The 15,806-nt window shown below is 44.8% G+C and overlaps 1 protein-coding gene across 1 annotated transcript in view; it reads right to left on the bottom strand.

The window, feature by feature from the left end:
- LOC121620747 (myosin-11-like) overlaps positions 1-15,806 on the bottom strand; it is a 24,747-nt gene extending 8,941 nt beyond the window's left edge. Inside the window, exons 1-28 of the mRNA XM_041956926.1 lie at positions 15,744-15,806; positions 13,489-13,822; positions 12,692-12,862; positions 10,283-10,439; positions 9,249-9,276; positions 8,563-8,662; positions 8,145-8,171; positions 7,699-7,725; positions 7,507-7,599; positions 7,372-7,435; positions 7,168-7,266; positions 5,926-6,069; positions 5,654-5,749; positions 5,450-5,568; positions 5,123-5,275; positions 4,868-5,041; positions 4,458-4,631; positions 4,226-4,340; positions 3,914-4,107; positions 3,669-3,790; positions 3,176-3,245; positions 2,851-3,011; positions 2,623-2,731; positions 1,988-2,119; positions 1,709-1,915; positions 1,102-1,239; positions 895-1,018; positions 451-622 (exon numbers count right to left, since the gene is read on the bottom strand). Of these exons, the coding sequence (XP_041812860.1) occupies positions 451-622; positions 895-1,018; positions 1,102-1,239; positions 1,709-1,915; positions 1,988-2,119; positions 2,623-2,731; positions 2,851-3,011; positions 3,176-3,245; positions 3,669-3,790; positions 3,914-4,107; positions 4,226-4,340; positions 4,458-4,631; positions 4,868-5,041; positions 5,123-5,275; positions 5,450-5,568; positions 5,654-5,749; positions 5,926-6,069; positions 7,168-7,266; positions 7,372-7,435; positions 7,507-7,599; positions 7,699-7,725; positions 8,145-8,171; positions 8,563-8,662; positions 9,249-9,276; positions 10,283-10,439; positions 12,692-12,862; positions 13,489-13,653 (3,335 nt within the window). The 5' untranslated portion in view covers positions 13,654-13,822; positions 15,744-15,806. The remainder of the gene's footprint in view (positions 1-450; positions 623-894; positions 1,019-1,101; positions 1,240-1,708; positions 1,916-1,987; positions 2,120-2,622; positions 2,732-2,850; positions 3,012-3,175; positions 3,246-3,668; positions 3,791-3,913; positions 4,108-4,225; positions 4,341-4,457; positions 4,632-4,867; positions 5,042-5,122; positions 5,276-5,449; positions 5,569-5,653; positions 5,750-5,925; positions 6,070-7,167; positions 7,267-7,371; positions 7,436-7,506; positions 7,600-7,698; positions 7,726-8,144; positions 8,172-8,562; positions 8,663-9,248; positions 9,277-10,282; positions 10,440-12,691; positions 12,863-13,488; positions 13,823-15,743) is intronic.

Here is a 15,806-nt window from a genome sequence, read left to right as displayed (position 1 = left end):
CGTAGTTTCTAATATCTTTACATCTGACTCTTTTAATGTCAAGAATGAAGTGACAGTGACTTTGAGAATCAAAGGGCTTCAGTCACACCTGTGATACTGAGGAGAACTTGATTATTTTGTGCCTGGAGCAGAGTAAACAGGGCTATCTGCCACTTTGTTTGAGGCCTCTAAGCTGCTCACAAGGTCAACACCTCTGTTCATTAAGTGAGTTTTCCTCAAGATAAGTGATCAGCTTTGCACACACGATATTTAACGAACACATTTCCATGAAATTTGCGGTGGATATTCGTGGTCCTCAGAGGTTAAACCTCACTGGTTCAGGTGATCCTGAACCCTCAGGGTAACGTTTTTAGCTGCTGCGAACGCTCTAAGGATCAGTAGATCATCACTATGATGATTACTCTGTCCAACAACAGTTCTGATCAGCATCTGTTGTGTAGCCCCTCTTACCGGGCCAGTGTGGCCTGGAGCTCCTCCTCCTTGGCGGCTAGCTGTGCTCGGAGCTCGGCTAGTTGGGCCTGCAGGTCGGCGTGCTGCTCCTGGAGGTCGGCCAGCTCCGCCTCCACCTTCCTCTTGGCCTTCTCCATGTCCTGACGACCTTTCTCCTCCTTCTTCATGCGCACTGCAGACACAGAGAAACAGGACTCTTCGTGAAAACTCATTTTCAGGTGTTTGATGGGAAAACAAACGCTGGCTAAAGCTTTTAACTTTTCTTCTGCACACCTGATGTGTATTTAGTTTGTATTTCTTGTTTAGTAGAAGGAATTTGTTATTATTTCAGTAAATAGAAAAAAACATACTAAACTATTACTAAACTATATATATATACTATATATATATAAACAGCAGTGAGTGAAACTGAATGGAGCCCAGTAAAGATATGAGCTGTCTGACCCTCCAGGTCAGAGATCATGGACTCGTGCTTGTTCTTGAGTTTGGTCAGATTCTTGGACTTCTCCTCCTCCTCGGCCAGGTTGGAGCTCAGGTCGGCCATCCTCTCCTCCAGAAGCTTCCGCTCCTGCAAACACAGACAGGAGAGTGTGTGAGAACAGTGTGTGCTGAACACCGATCACACCACCAAGCAAAACTACGTCTTCACACCTTCTGCAGCTTGTTATTCTGGTCCTCCATGAGCAGAACGTCCTCCTCCAGTTTCTTGACTTTTCCCTCCACAGCCACTTTCTCCAGCTGCAGCTTCTGCTGTGCATCTTCTCCCTCTGCTATGTGGGCCTCCATAAGCTGCAGAAAAGCATCATGGGTGATGAAATACAGGTCGGAAATAAAGAGGGAGCAAATTTCACAAAGACAACATTTTTAAAAGTCAAAAAACACCAGAGGAAAAACTTACTTATAGCTCAGGTACAAGAGAAGCATGAAACAAAATCTGAACAAGTGCAACACATGATTAATTTTATTAATAATTTATTGCATTACTCATTATTAAGACTGCAATGACATTTTTCAGTATGCACACGTCTGCTTAATTCTAGAAGATTACAGTTATTAAAGTGATGATGTGTGCGAACAAATGTGACATTTTGTGGAATTTTTCTTATTTTCTAACATTTTATAGACTAAACAATTATTGATTTGTTGTAAGAATCAATAAATGAAAATAGTTGTTAGTTGCAGCCTGAATGATAAATGAATGATGACATACTGTGCAGCACTACTACTAATAATAATAGTAATAACAATGTGTGGCCACCTGCAGCTGCTGCTCCATGTCCTTCCTCTCCTGCTGCAGCGACAGGCTGCGTTCCTCCTCCTCCTCCAGCCGGGCCTCCATCTCGTGCAGCACCTCCTCCAGCTCCTGCTTCTTGGCCTCCAGTCGCACCCTCATCTCCTCAGCCTCGGCGTACAGCTCCGTCTCTGCCTGAAGTTTCATCTCCAGCTGGCCTCGCTCCTCCAGCAACTACACAGAGACTTCTGTCTTTTCTGGGATCGTGATTTTAGATAAACAGATAAAAACCTGCAGGTTTCTCACCTGGGTGTGTTTCTGGGCGATGTCCTTCAGCTCGGCCTCGGCCTTGGCTGCCACCTCTTTCACTGCCTTCAGCTCCTCCTCTTTCTGACCCATTTCTTCTTCTTGTCTGGTGACCTGCAGCAGGGGCTTCACCTGAACCGTGGGCAGACACATCCACACCTCAGACGTGGTTTCTTTTCATGACGTGGTTCATGGTTATTAACAGGAAAATAAAAAGGTTGTGGCCACAGAAACACCAGAAAAAAACTGCAGCACGGATGATAAACCTTGAGAGACAACTTTCTTCATCATCTGAACCACTTGATAATGGCGCTGTGCTGCTACCTAAATTAAAAGGTTTTTATCTCTGTATGGTGGCCTGACCAGAATCAGTTTGTCAGGCTCAGCTCTGAACTGTCAGATCACCCCGCTAACTTTAGCATTAAGCCCAAATCACATCTATTGTTAGCATGCTAAAGTTACGCTAACATGCAGATGTAAGACCTTAAACAGTTAGCAAGTTAACATGCATGCTAACAGCTAGTTATTGTTAATGTGCTCACATTGAGCATGTTGGAACACACATACTCATGGTAACTATTTAATATTTAGGATACTGTACTCATGTTTAGTGTGTGTGTGTGTGTGTGTGTAACCTTGGTGAAGAGCCTCCACCACTGCCAGTTCTTGAGTTTGAGGTAACAGGCGCAGTTCCTCTGGATGACCTTCATGGCGCTCAGCTGCTGCTGCCGTTTGCTAAAAGCCCTGAAAACACACACAAAGAAAGGTTAGCGTGTGTGTGTGTGCCTGTGTGTGTGTGATGCAGCAGGTAATAATGAGCACTGGGCCCTGAACGGCTGTAATTGTCTAATCGTTTCTCTTACTTGCGGGCCAGGAAGCCTCTTGCTTGTCCCTGGAAGGCGATGATGATGACGGTCAGTTTGAGGTCCCTCTCCTCCTCCAGCTGGGCCAAAACTCCCGTCCTGAAGAACATCTTACTCTGACCAATACGATACAGGTTAGTATCCAGATCCAGGTGCTTTACCTGGAGGAGGCAAGAGGGGCAGACAGATGTGGAGAGTGTTCAGAGGAAAAAATAGAAACCTCTGCGTCTCGCAACTCCAGTTTTAAAGTACAGTAAAATCAAATGACTCGTGTATGCAGGTCTGTAGCCCTGATGCACGTCATGTTCAGACAGAAGCAGCTCACCATCAGACAGCATGCCTGCTTCCCATCCATGAAGCCCTTTGGGATGGCATTAGCAGCCAGAATCTCATATCTGCAAACAGGAAAACATATTTAAATAAAACATCAAATGATCAGTTTGAATATGATTAAGTTAAGGTAAAATATATATAAATGTAAACTTGTAAATGCTTTTGTTTCAAAATTAACCTAAATGTTAGATGAAGTTTGGATAAATTCACACCTGAAATAAACCTCTAGTGGTCACAGTGAGGAACTACAATACTACATTTAAAGTGAACACTGTTACTATCGGGATGATTTCACTGTGTGTAATATTCATTCACAAACATAATGTTTATTTCAGCAGGGGTTTGCAGTAACAAAGTATGTCATTAATACAGATAATATTCACATTAGTGCAAACAGAGCTATGAATATTGTTCCAGATGCTTCTAAAGATGAGTAGTAATCAGTAGAAATATGTGGATATAATACTCTCAGACCGTTTCCTCACCTCTGCCTGAACTCCTGGAACACGATGCGGTTGGGGAATCCCTGTCTGCAGATTCTGATGCCCTCCAGCACGCCATTACACCGGAGCTGCTCCAGCACCAGGTTGGAGTCCATCTTCCCAGCCTGCAGCACAGCAGCAGACCAACAATCACTCAGTGCATGTGCAGACTCTCGTCTCTGTGGGCTGCAGCTGAGACATTTAGAGCTTGAGCAAAAACATCGAATGTCGATGTAAAGCGGCTTTACCCTCTTCTCGTGGTTGGGGATGATGCAGCGGACAAAGTTGGGCTGGGTGTTGTGCAGAGTGGTCATCAGCTTGCTCAGCGACTCCTTGTACAGCTGACCCACTGTGCGGAACATGCCCTTCTTGGATTTAGTGGAGGTGGGCGCAGAGCTCTCGGACATCTTGGTCATGGTCTCCAGACCCACCACTCGATCCGCTGACATGGGGGGCAAACACAGGAAAGATTTACGCCACATATGATCAGCGGGACCGGAGGTTTGTGGTGAAAACGAAAAGGTAAATGTGGACGTGTTGCCCCGTCGTGGAGGACTGACCGTCTTTCCACAGGTCCTGGATGAAGGTGCTGGAGGAGTTGTTGAGCAGAGTGGTCACATTGTCATTCAGAGGGTCCATGTTCTTAGTCAACCAATTAGCTGCATTGTAGTCCACCTGGAAAAAAAACACATAATAAGGATGGTGTTTTCTTTATTCTCAACAAATCCTATTAAAAGACCAACAATGTGTTGATACTGTCTGACCTCACAGACAAAAAGAAAACACCCTCACCTTCCCAGCATAGTGCAGAATACTGAACATCAACTTGTCTTTGTGCTGTTTGGGTTTGGAGAATTTCACGTGACCGGTGTGGGTGTTCAGCAGCTTGTCCACAAAGGAAACATCAGTGGCTTTGGGGAACCAGCACTCCTCGTCCAGCAGGGCCAGGATGCCTGGAGGGTTGTTCTGCACCACGTTGAAGGACACAGAGAGAAGCTTTACTGTTTCCTGCTTGTTGTCGATGGTCATCCATCCATTAAAAAGCAAAGATTAGTTTCTGCAGAATAACTTTGCTTCTTATTCTTGACTCTCTGCAAAAATCTTTTGTTTTCTCTTTGGATGAAGCGAAGCTTGATGGCCTTTATTAACTCTGTGTTTAATAGTTAAAGTAAATCACGTGTGAGTCTGCAGCTCGTCCTCACCGGCCTCTCGATGAGCTCGATGCAGGGCAGCAGGTCGAGGCCGAAGTCGATGAAGTTCCACTCGATGCCCTCTCTCTTGTACTCCTCCTGCTCCAGGATGAACATGGTGTGGTTGAAGAGCTGCTGCAGACGCTCGTTGGTGTAGTTGATGCAGAGCTGCTCGAAGGAGTTGTCCTGAGGCAGAGACACAAGGCAGCGATCAGCATAAACAGAATAAGACATCACTTCAGTTTTTAACTGTTTGTTTTCAGTCACCTCGAAAATCTCAAAGCCGGCGATGTCCAGGATGCCCAGGAAGGAGGACGACTGCCTCTTGCTCTTGTCCAGCGTCTTGTTGACTCTGGCCAGGATCCATCGAAACAGGCGCTCGTACATGGCCTTCGCCAGAGCCTCGACCGCAAAATCAGCCTGGAAGAGTAGGAGGAGGAGGGTGGAGGAGGGTGGAGGTGAAGGATGGGAAGACGCAGAGAGACAGGAGAAACTTCTGAGTAACTGAGAACATTTTCCTCGACTACATTTCAGAGGGAAATATCCTAAAAGAGTCTTTAATTTCTGTGTTAACGAGGTTTGGTTTGCTGCTACCTGCTGCTTGGTCTGCGCCTTCTGCACCACCTCCCTGCCCACTTTGATTCTGGGGGTGAGGATGGCGCGGGTGAAGTCGGTGACATTGATGCCCTGCAGGTGACACACCTTCTGGGCAGCTGAGGGGTAACGTGAGACAGAGAAGCGGTCAGAGAGGGTTAGAGGTGGACTTACAGTGCTGCCGGTGGGGTTTAATGTGGTTACCGGTGTTGTCGGGCATGGTGGCCTGCTCGCTGTTCCTCTCCTTCTCGAACTTGATGTTGCCCAGCTGGAGCACCGTGGACACCACCTTCAGCATCCCTGCAGTGAGGAAGACAATCAAGATGATGCAGATGTCCTGAATCGAAGTAAATTACAAAGAATTACAAAATCCTGATAAACAGCGTTAGAGTTAGCAACCAAAGCGATCTCAGTCCGATGTGCTGGGAAGCTGCTGACAGTGGGTTCAGGTCTGAGGGGCTCTGAGCAGTTCGTACCGATTCTCTCCTCCTCAGTGAAGCCCATGATCTCCATGGCCTCCAGAGTCTCATCAAACAACTCATCATCCTCCTGACCGGGGATCTGCACGTGACCCGCCAACAGGAAACGATAGCTGCTGAAGTCCTCCAGCAGAAGCTCCTCTGAACACACACACACACAAACACGCGCGCACACACACAAGGTGAAAGCTTTGATGATAGCATTTGGTAGTTAGCCTGCCTTCAATATCACTTTCCCGGGGGGGGGTATTGGCCACTCCTGAAATCTGATTGGTCAGCTCAAGTGTCATCTCATCATCCTAAAGTATGATTGGCTATCCATCCAGTGACAGGCGGGACTTAGAGGAGTATTTTTGAGTTTGCAGAATTTTTGCAGAATGTTTGCAGAATTTGTGCGGCGCCAGTCTGCTGCGTTATGATTGGTCAGACTATTTATATTCAATATCTTTTCAAAGCACTTATTGTAAGTCGCTTTGGTTAAAAACTTCAGATGAGGGAATGTAAAAAAACATTAAAGAATTAAAGACAGGAATGTGAGAAACAGTGAGCTACTGTAATGTTAGCTAGCATGCTCACGTGTAGCTGGTGTAACGTTTTAGATGTTCACCATCTGAGTTTAGTGTATTTAGGTGCTAATATTTAAGGCTAATAGGAATGCTATTAGTTTTATTTTATTGTTTTATTCTGTGGTTTTATGCATTGTCTTTATTTTTATTTCATCCTTATTATCATTGTTCTCCATCTTGTTTTTTTCATGGTTCTTTTTTTTTATTATTTTTTATTATTAGTTTTCCAGAAATTTGGTCAGAAAAAGGGGGAGTGGACACATTTTAATTTTGGCCTGAAGATGGCGCTAGTCGAAGTTAAGGTATGAAGGGGAACATGAATGTAGCAGAAGTCTGTCCATGCTTCAGTCTGGACTAAGTGGTGGACTGACAGACCGACAGACAGACCTGTCTAGTTTCTCCATCTGCGTGGCCTCGAGGGTCCATGTGACACCTGCTGACAGACAGCATGAGTCCATGTGTGCAGAATAAACAGAACTGTGCCCGTTTCTGGACTATATCTGCACTTTTACGAGTGTATTTTTTCCATTTTTTGATTGACAGAAGCTAGCAGCTTCCCTCTGCCTTCAGCTTTGATGCTAAGCTAAGCTAAACTAATTCAAGACCAGACCAGATCTCTCATATGGACTCTCTCAGCTCATGAATGCTTCTTGCTCGTGTTGTGCTTGCTCACCCCTCAGCTTGTCTTTGGATCCTGCCACCATGTAATAGAAGATGTGGAAGGCTCGCTCAGTGTTGGCCTGACGAATACAGCGAGACTTCTCCAGCAGGTCTGATCGGGTCAGGAGACGGTTAAGAGATAACATGTCTGTTTTCAGATCATATTTAAAGCAAAGATTCATTCTTATCTGATCTTATATTGATCTAAAAAGGATACAGGTGTCAATATTGGCCCCGACAATGTAGCCGGTCACATCAAAGTTGAGCTTGATGAACTTGCCCTGAGGACAGAGACCGCCATGAACCACTGAGCTGACCAAAGCGTTGACTTACGAACTGATTCAAAGCTTACAAATCGTGAGGAGTTGTCGTTCTTGATGGTTTTGGCGTTTCCAAACGCCTCCAGGATGGGATTAGCCTGCAGCAGCTGCTTCTCTAGCTCCCCCTGCAGGCCATAACAAGGTCAGACATGTATGGCTTAACTATTGAGAGTGAGAAAAACCTTTGTGTCACATTCAGTTTATAGACTGAGGTTTATACTCACATAGGCCAGAGATCCAGCCTGCTGCTGCTGGAAGAAACAGGAACACAAACGGGTTAAGACTCAATGAATCTCCGTTCAGAAGGCGCGACATTTAGCATTTCCCCAAACTTGGCTACCAGCATGACAGCTTGAAATGCAGCAGAGCAGCAGGGCCAGAGGTCAAGCATCAATAAATCTTGGCTAAACAAACCACAGATCGTTCTTGGGTGGATTATGAGCAGCTGAGCGAGCAGCAGCTGTAACTCTCAATCAGCATTACGGAGGATTTGAGGGAAAGATATTAAAACCTGGCACGAGGGTCTCCTGTAAGTACAGTGCCTCTCCATTAACAGCACGTGTTTCACTCACGGCGCTGATGGTTCGTGATTTTTTTTTAATCTTCAGGCAGAGATATGAGGAAAAACCAGAAGCCTCAGCAGCAGCAGACAACAACAATCTGTCCTCACCTTGACCGCAGCTGCAGCCGCTGAATCCTGCCATGTGCAGCAGAACATGAACTTTAATGTATTGTGACAGAACTAAACACCGTGTTCATTCAACTGTACACACGTCTGTACATGTCCACTGCACAGATGCACTTCATAACACATGGACGATGTTTTAGCTCACCTGTTGAGACGGAGCTCGTCTCTGTTGGTAATCTGAACAACACACTTACATTTGTTCACATCTGTATCGTCTAACAGTTGTAGCTGTTGGTTGCTGTGCAGATTAACATTTTCCAGCAGAAGCAAAACATCTTGTAAAATATGAGAACTCTTCATTCAAACTGGCTGCTTTTCTTGTTTTGTGGTATTTTCACTGAAACAGACGGTCTGATTACTTGCTATTTGTTTTATTTGATGAAGTCATTTTATCACTCACAGGATTCGCGTCCTTCTTGCCTTTGTGCGAGGAGGCGACGACCGCCAGGTACTGAATCACCTTCTTGGTGTTTTCTGTCTTCCCCGCTCCAGACTCACCTCTGGGTGACAGAGCAGGGGTGAGGGGAGAAAGACACGAAAATGGAGACGCTGAATAAGTCGTGTTAATTCTTTTTTTTTTTGAAGGGCAGAACTGAAACAACTATCTGATTGATGGACAATTCTGATTAATTTATTGTTGTTTTTTTAAGCAAAAATGCCAAATATTCAGCAGGTCCACCTTCTCAACTGTGAGTATTTGCTTGTTTTCTTTGTCCTTTATTACAGTAAAGTGAGTATTTTTAGGTTTTGAAGTCTCCAACATGTCAGCCTGAGCTTTAGGAGAAATATCTGTTTTTTGATATTTCAGAGACCAAATGATTAATTGATCAACTAAAACAAAAAATCCATCAGATTAATTGATTTTAATTAGCTGCAGCCTCACACAAATCTGAACATGAATCTGTGTTCTCACACACTCACATTGTGGGGACCGCCTCCCTTTCGGGGACATAACGAGTCCGATTGTTCAAGTTTGGGGTTAATGGTTCAGGGAGTGGATGTAAGTCAGTGTGTGTGTGTGTGTGTGTGTGTGTGTGTGTGTGTGTGCGTGCAGTGTGATGGAAAATGGAAAGTGTTTTGACTCACGTGCAGAGAATAGACTGATCCTCACGGTCTGTGGAGAGAGAGTGGGACGTTAAACGGGGGAAATAACATGAAATGTTGACTGAGCTGAACTCATTAGTTGAAGCCAAGCTGAACACACCAAACATGAACTCTGAGGCGGCGCCGCTCCACTCGGACACGAGAGCGAACGGCTCTGAAATCTCGTTCGGAGGGAGATTAGCCTCCATCACTCATATCATCTAAAAATAGCAGGTGGATGCGGGGCTCCACCGCTGTAATCTTGTCTCCCTGCTCCATGTATGGCCATTCTGGGGCTGAATGGAAAGTATGGAGTTGGTCTGAGGTCACTGGTGGACCATCCGGAGACGAGACGGCACGCTCTGAGGCTTCAGTCAGGGCCGCCGCCGCCGCCGTTCAGCTTTCATTTAGCAGCTTTAATGAGATAATTGTGCCTGTGTTTGTTTGTCGGTTCATTAACTATGATTAAAAAAAATAAAGATAAACCAAATTTGCCTCCCTTCTACATGTGAAATTGCTCTGGAGGCATTTTCTGATGTGAGTCAGCAGTTTTACCTCAGAACTGTACATCAGTAGCAGTAGGTGTAATACAAGTGTCAGTAAGAACAAGAAGAAACTCACAACAACACATAAAATACAAGATAAATACATAGATCATCAGAGAAAATATGCAGTTTAAAGACTAAAATAAATAAGACTGAAAGCATAAAAGTCACTAAAAGCTGACTCGGCGGTCGGCTACGAATACGCAATAACGAACTGTGCCAAACTACAGCTAAACTAGCCGACCGCCAGCTCAGAGGGGAATAGCACCAGCATATCATAACAAAATATTGGAATATGAACGAGTTTCGCCACAGATTATGCGTTTATAGAGGCTGCGCATGGATGCCCCGAGTACTCGCATTATACGGATATACGCGCCGCTCCTCTGGGGCAGCTTTATGCTATAGATACCATCAACTTCAACAGCACCAGCAAAAAGGCTGGTTTAGCATAGCATTATACTGATCACGCACACACACACGGACACTCACCTTGCATCATGTTCCTGTAGGCGTTGTCTGTGATGGAGTAGATGTGTGGCGGCACCTCGTGACGCTTCTTGCCTTTATACATCTCGATGATCTTCTCGGAGTAGATGGGCAGCATCTTGTAGGGATTCACCACCACGCAGAACAGACCCGAGTACGTCTGCGGGGGGGGCAGAGACAGGAAACTGACAACCCACGCTCACCTGAGCACTTCAAACATCACGTCTTGTCAATAAAAGCCATGAACGAGTCAAGTGGCAGATGAGGTTATTTCACAGAACTGAAAGATTTAGCTTTTAGCTGTTGGACACCACAGATTCTCAGAGTGCAGGTGAATTTAAGATTAAGCTGAGGTTGTTGGTAAAAGTAGATGAACTGAACTGCAGAAGTGAGTGATGTTTGTAATCCAGATGATTTTATCTAACTGAACATGAATTTACAGATAAAGTCTGAAGAGATGTTAAATAAACGTTGAGATGTCGCCGTAGGTGAAGTCGGACCAAGTTTCAATCAGCCCATCCAGGAGTACATGATGCTGTGATCACAGAGGAGCTGAAACATTTAACCATTTAATCGTTTGAGACATTTTTTCCAACAAAAAATGCCAAACATTCACTGTTTCTGCTGCTTTTATTTGATGTGACATTAAACTAAATATCTTCAGGTTTTGGACAACTACAGGAAGAAGAACAAGCAGTTTCAAAACATCATAGCTTTGGGAAATTTTCAGTAATTTATAGGAGTCATAAACAAATCAATCAATCAATCAATCGAGAAAATAATCAGCAGACTAACCTCAGGTCACATTAATTAATGTAATGTACTAATCTCTGAACCGCCAATGTAAAACAGGGCACATTCCTTCTGCAGGTATCCCCATATTTAAATAAATAACATTTAAACCTTAAAGTCAAATTACGCTGACAGGCAGCACAAAGTCAATATATTTAACGTTTGATATGTCTGCTTATTCTGAATCTGATGCAGCAACATGTTTCAAACACGTTGTGACAGGAGCAACTAAAGACTGGGAAAGATGTGGAACGCTCCAAAAACACCTGTTTGGATCATTCCACAGGTAAACAGGCTGATTGGTAACAGGTGATAGCATCATGATTGAAAGGCTCAGTGGTTCACAGAGAGGACGGAGCGAGGGTCAACACTTAGAGATTAATACCTGGACTCAGGGACACTTCAGGAAGCTGCTGTCAGGAAACTCAGTTTGATTATTGATGACTGATTCTGGTTTATTTAGGTTTAGGTTTAGGAGTCTCATCTTTTTTCTGGGTTGAAGTTGAACATGTGAGCTTTACGTTGTGGGACTCGCTGCAGAGGCTTCCAGCTCGTACTCTGAGTTCAGCCTGTGAGACTTCTTCGGCTGCTCAGATGCTGTCTGCTCATATATGGACTGGAGGGACCGCAGCGCTCAGCGGCAGCGATCTTCATGGCAGTCTGTTTTAGATGCATCAGCTTGGGTTTTAATTTCACGTCCCGTACCTTATTAGACTTTGTAAGACTGACTGAAAAAATAAAAGCATAAGCTGTTGATCCTCCCGGCACGTCCTGAGTCTGCGTCGGCACTCGGTCCTTCAACGAGAACTTTTCCACCTGAACGTGTGAGCTTGAAGGTGTTTATAAGGAGACATGAGAAGCAGCGTGTTCTGGTGGTCTGTGGTCACCTGCTGACCTCAGATCAGGTAGCTTCAGCTCTGCTTTTATTCAGGTTTTCATGCAGATGTAAAAATGCTGCTGTTCTGGTTTAGACGTGATGTCACTTTGATTTTCATTTAACCTTCATTAGAATTTGGTCGGCAGACGTTTAGACAGGAGAGCACAGAGATCAGCACGTTATAATGAAATATCTAAGACGGGAATCTATGCACAGTCTTTAATTTTCCTGCAGCTCTGAGGTTGTGTTTCCTGTTCAAAGGATAAAAAAGGACAAACACTTAAGTTTTCTAATCTTCAGAAGGTTTGTTTTATACTTGTACTTCATTTTTGCTTTCTTAATGTCCTTCGCATTATTCGTTATCTCTGCTTTCCATCGATTTTCAACTTTCTTCTGCTCAAATCCTTCACCTTAAGATAAGATAAGATAAGATAAGATATAACTTCATTGATCCCATGACGGGGAAATTACGTTAAACACCTGCGAACATTTCTGAGCTGTAACTCTGTCAGGGTGACTGACCTTGAAGAAAGATGCTTTGATTCCGCTACAGCTTTAGCTGTAATTTATCATTATTATTGTCATTATTTGGGTTTTTAATTCTCATTCTTTCCTTTATTCTTCTCAAAGACTGATGAGGGATTTCACTCACATATTGAAATGACAATAAAGATGTTTTAGGTTCAAGCTAAGCGTGTGTGTGTGTGTGTGTGTGTGTGTGTGCCTGCGTGCGTGCTCCTCACATAGATCAGGCTGGAGAAGTATCTCTCTCGCAGGTTGTGGAGGACGGAGGCTTCGTTGAGGAAGGTGAGGGCGGCCATGTCCTCCACCTTGCTGAACTTGGGCGGGTTCATCTTCTGGATGTCGTCTTTGTTCACCGTCGTCTTCTGACCGTTGGAGAGCTCCACCAACACCTGCAGCCAAAAACCCACTTTGAAACCCGGCCTTTGAAGACATTCTCATAACTTCACTCACAAGCGTAATAAACACTGTATTGATCTGAAGCAGCAGTGAGCGGTTTCTTTCGGGAGAGAAGCAACGTGTTACTGAATAACTCGAAACTCTTCAAGCTCCCCAGGAATGAGATTACATTGTTGAAGCCCAGTTCTGACTGGCGTCGCGTAATTTTACGTTCTGGATACCATCATCCATCCGTTTCCTTCCACTGATCGAGGGCCGGCTCGAGCTGGCAGCAGGTTCACCAAGGTGGTCCAGATTTCCCTCCCATGACCCCCCAGGAAGTTTCACCTGCATACGTCTTTAACGATGTGACTTTTCCTCATTATTGTATGATCGTATCATCGCCTGCCGGCCTCTCATTCGTCTGTCCAACCTCACCTCAACCGTCTCAAAATCACTTGTACAGCTACACCTGTTCAAACTTGCTCTGCTTCTGGGTCCAAACCATCATTTTTTATGAAAAGAAGGTGATTAAAAAGCCTTTTAGTTAACTTTAATTACAGCACAAAGGGTTAAAAGTCATGTGACTACAGCAGAGCCGCTGCAGCATCATCTGATGGTGGTGACATCATCACGTTACCTGGTCCCCCTTCTCCTCCTTCATGCTGGCCGGCTCGAAGCCCTCCCTCTCTGACGGCACCCACACCATCTTCTTGGCCGCCCAGTCGGCTTGCGCCAGCCCGCTGTTGTGGAAGTCGTTTCCCAGGAAGAGGAACTTGCTGTCGTCGGAGGCCGGGTCAGCCATATTTGAAGTTTCGCCGGTAGCGGTTGAATCGGGCGTGCGGGCGGCGGAGTCGATCTCTGGTTGTTCAGAGGCGGTCGGGCTGATGTCTGGGTCGTCACTGGCGATGGGGTCGGCCTCTGGTGGGTTGGTGGGAGTCGGGTTGACCTCTGACCTCGGGTTGACCTCTGGCCTGCTGACAGACAACAGAAATCAAACACTGAAAATGTGAACTGTAACACGCTAAGTTCACGGATAAAACAGCGAGTCCTCAACCAATGAGGCCGCAGCACCACTTTAAAGCCTGAAAGATCACACGACTCATCTGCCTACAGTTTGACCTTCTGGGAAACACACTGATGTGTAGGTGAGACACCACTGTCATGTCTGTGCAGTAAATATTAAAGTACAATGAGCAGACCGGACGCCTGCTGGCTTCACAGCCTCCAGCCAATCACCAGCCAAGAAACAACATGGCACACAATCCCTCCTAAAACCACCACAGATATAACAAACTGCATAAAGCATGTGAGTTTTAGCGGCGCTAGCCAGGCTAACTTTCCCCCCTGTTTCCAGTATGAATGTTAGGAAAGCTAATTGGCTGCTGATGCAGCTGCATATTTATTGAACTGACAATCAATCGCCATGATTGACTCATTAACAAATTCACCTGAGAAAAGTCTTGAGAGCTGAAGAAATCAACCTTTAAATGAAATGTTCAGTAAAACTCTACTTCAAATTTGAAGTATTTCTCTGTAACTTCGGATATTTACGCCATATTTAAGTTTTTTAAGCTTTCTGTATTCAGGAAATCGTCTCTTTTGCAGGAGCGTCTTGATCACATTTGCACACATTCACACCTGGAAACTGACCAGTACTACCACAGTGTGATCGGATGGAGTTAAGGGCCTTGCTCAAGATAAGGGGAGGAGATCCCACCTCAAGGTTATCCTACTGGCCCGGGGATTGAACCAGCAACCTCCCGGTCGCCGCCTCAGTTAAGTTAAAGTTTTTAGGAATCTTCAGTAATTAGTGAGCAAGAGTTTAACTCGTCTTCTTCATCAGGTCTGTGTGGTCCGGTTGATTTAAAAAGCACAACGACGCATAACGTCAAGCAAAGGACAAAACATCAGTCACAATCTCTACGATTTAAGGAATCCAGCAGATATTTAAACAGCCTTTCTTCATCCTTCATCACACAGACGGCTGACAGGCATCAATTAAACAGACACATTTTTCTTTCTTCCTCCTCCTTCCACTCAAACTGCTGCCTTTGCATCCCGGCGTCACACGGATCATTTACATCTGGTTTCACTGAACTGCTCCGCAGGTTATTGCTGATAACATCCTCAGCACACCAATGAGCTACTTACTCACTTATCCTCGCCTCTGTCTCGTCTCGCAGGTCACAAGGCTGCTTTGACCTCCCATTGAACAGCAGGCAATAAAACATGAAAAGCAGCACACAGATAACCCCTATAATCAAACAACTGAGCTGCCATGCTGGAATGCCCATGTTTGGCTAACCCTTTGCTCCTGGTAGCTTGGTAGCCCAAAGAGGGATGCTAGGGACTTAGCAGGCATACTACCTTATAAGGTGCAGCTCATGTGTCCAGCCAAGCTTACCGTTTACACCAAAATGGTGACTTGTCACAAGGTGCATCCATGTGTGGCCGCCGGCACACAGGAGAAACAGAGCAGGTATGTGAGCAGGGATCAATATCAAGCATCTCTAATGAAGATTTCAGACACATTTACTAAGAAATGTAATGCTTTAAATGAATGTCAGGCAGTCAACAGACCATAATAATCATTAAAAAACCGTCCTGGAGCTGTTTTAACTCCCTGGCTTTGGAATAAAGCAGCTTTGAATTAAAGTTCCTCATTCAAATTCTCATATTTAAAATTATGCAGCAGCAAATCTTAACACATGCTGCTGCTAATGTGCTTTTATTTTGAAGAGTGAAATAAATATGACTCAGTTATTAACAAGCTGCCTTTAACTTCTTTTTTCAGTTATTTTGCATGTTTAGATAATATTATTAGCCTAATTTCAGCAGTAAGAGAATCTACCTGTATTAAAGGTGTCTGAAGAGGAGATCAGATGGACTCACTGTGCAGTGCAGGATGGAGGCTCCGCTCCAGAGAAATCACAAAATCATGTCAGGTGAACGAAG

This window comes from Chelmon rostratus, chromosome 17, assembly GCF_017976325.1.
Source record: "Chelmon rostratus isolate fCheRos1 chromosome 17, fCheRos1.pri, whole genome shotgun sequence".
Classification (NCBI taxonomy): domain Eukaryota; kingdom Metazoa; phylum Chordata; class Actinopteri; order Chaetodontiformes; family Chaetodontidae; genus Chelmon; species Chelmon rostratus.
Note: the sequence above shows the minus strand (reverse complement) of the source record. Positions and strands in the feature narration are given on the sequence as shown.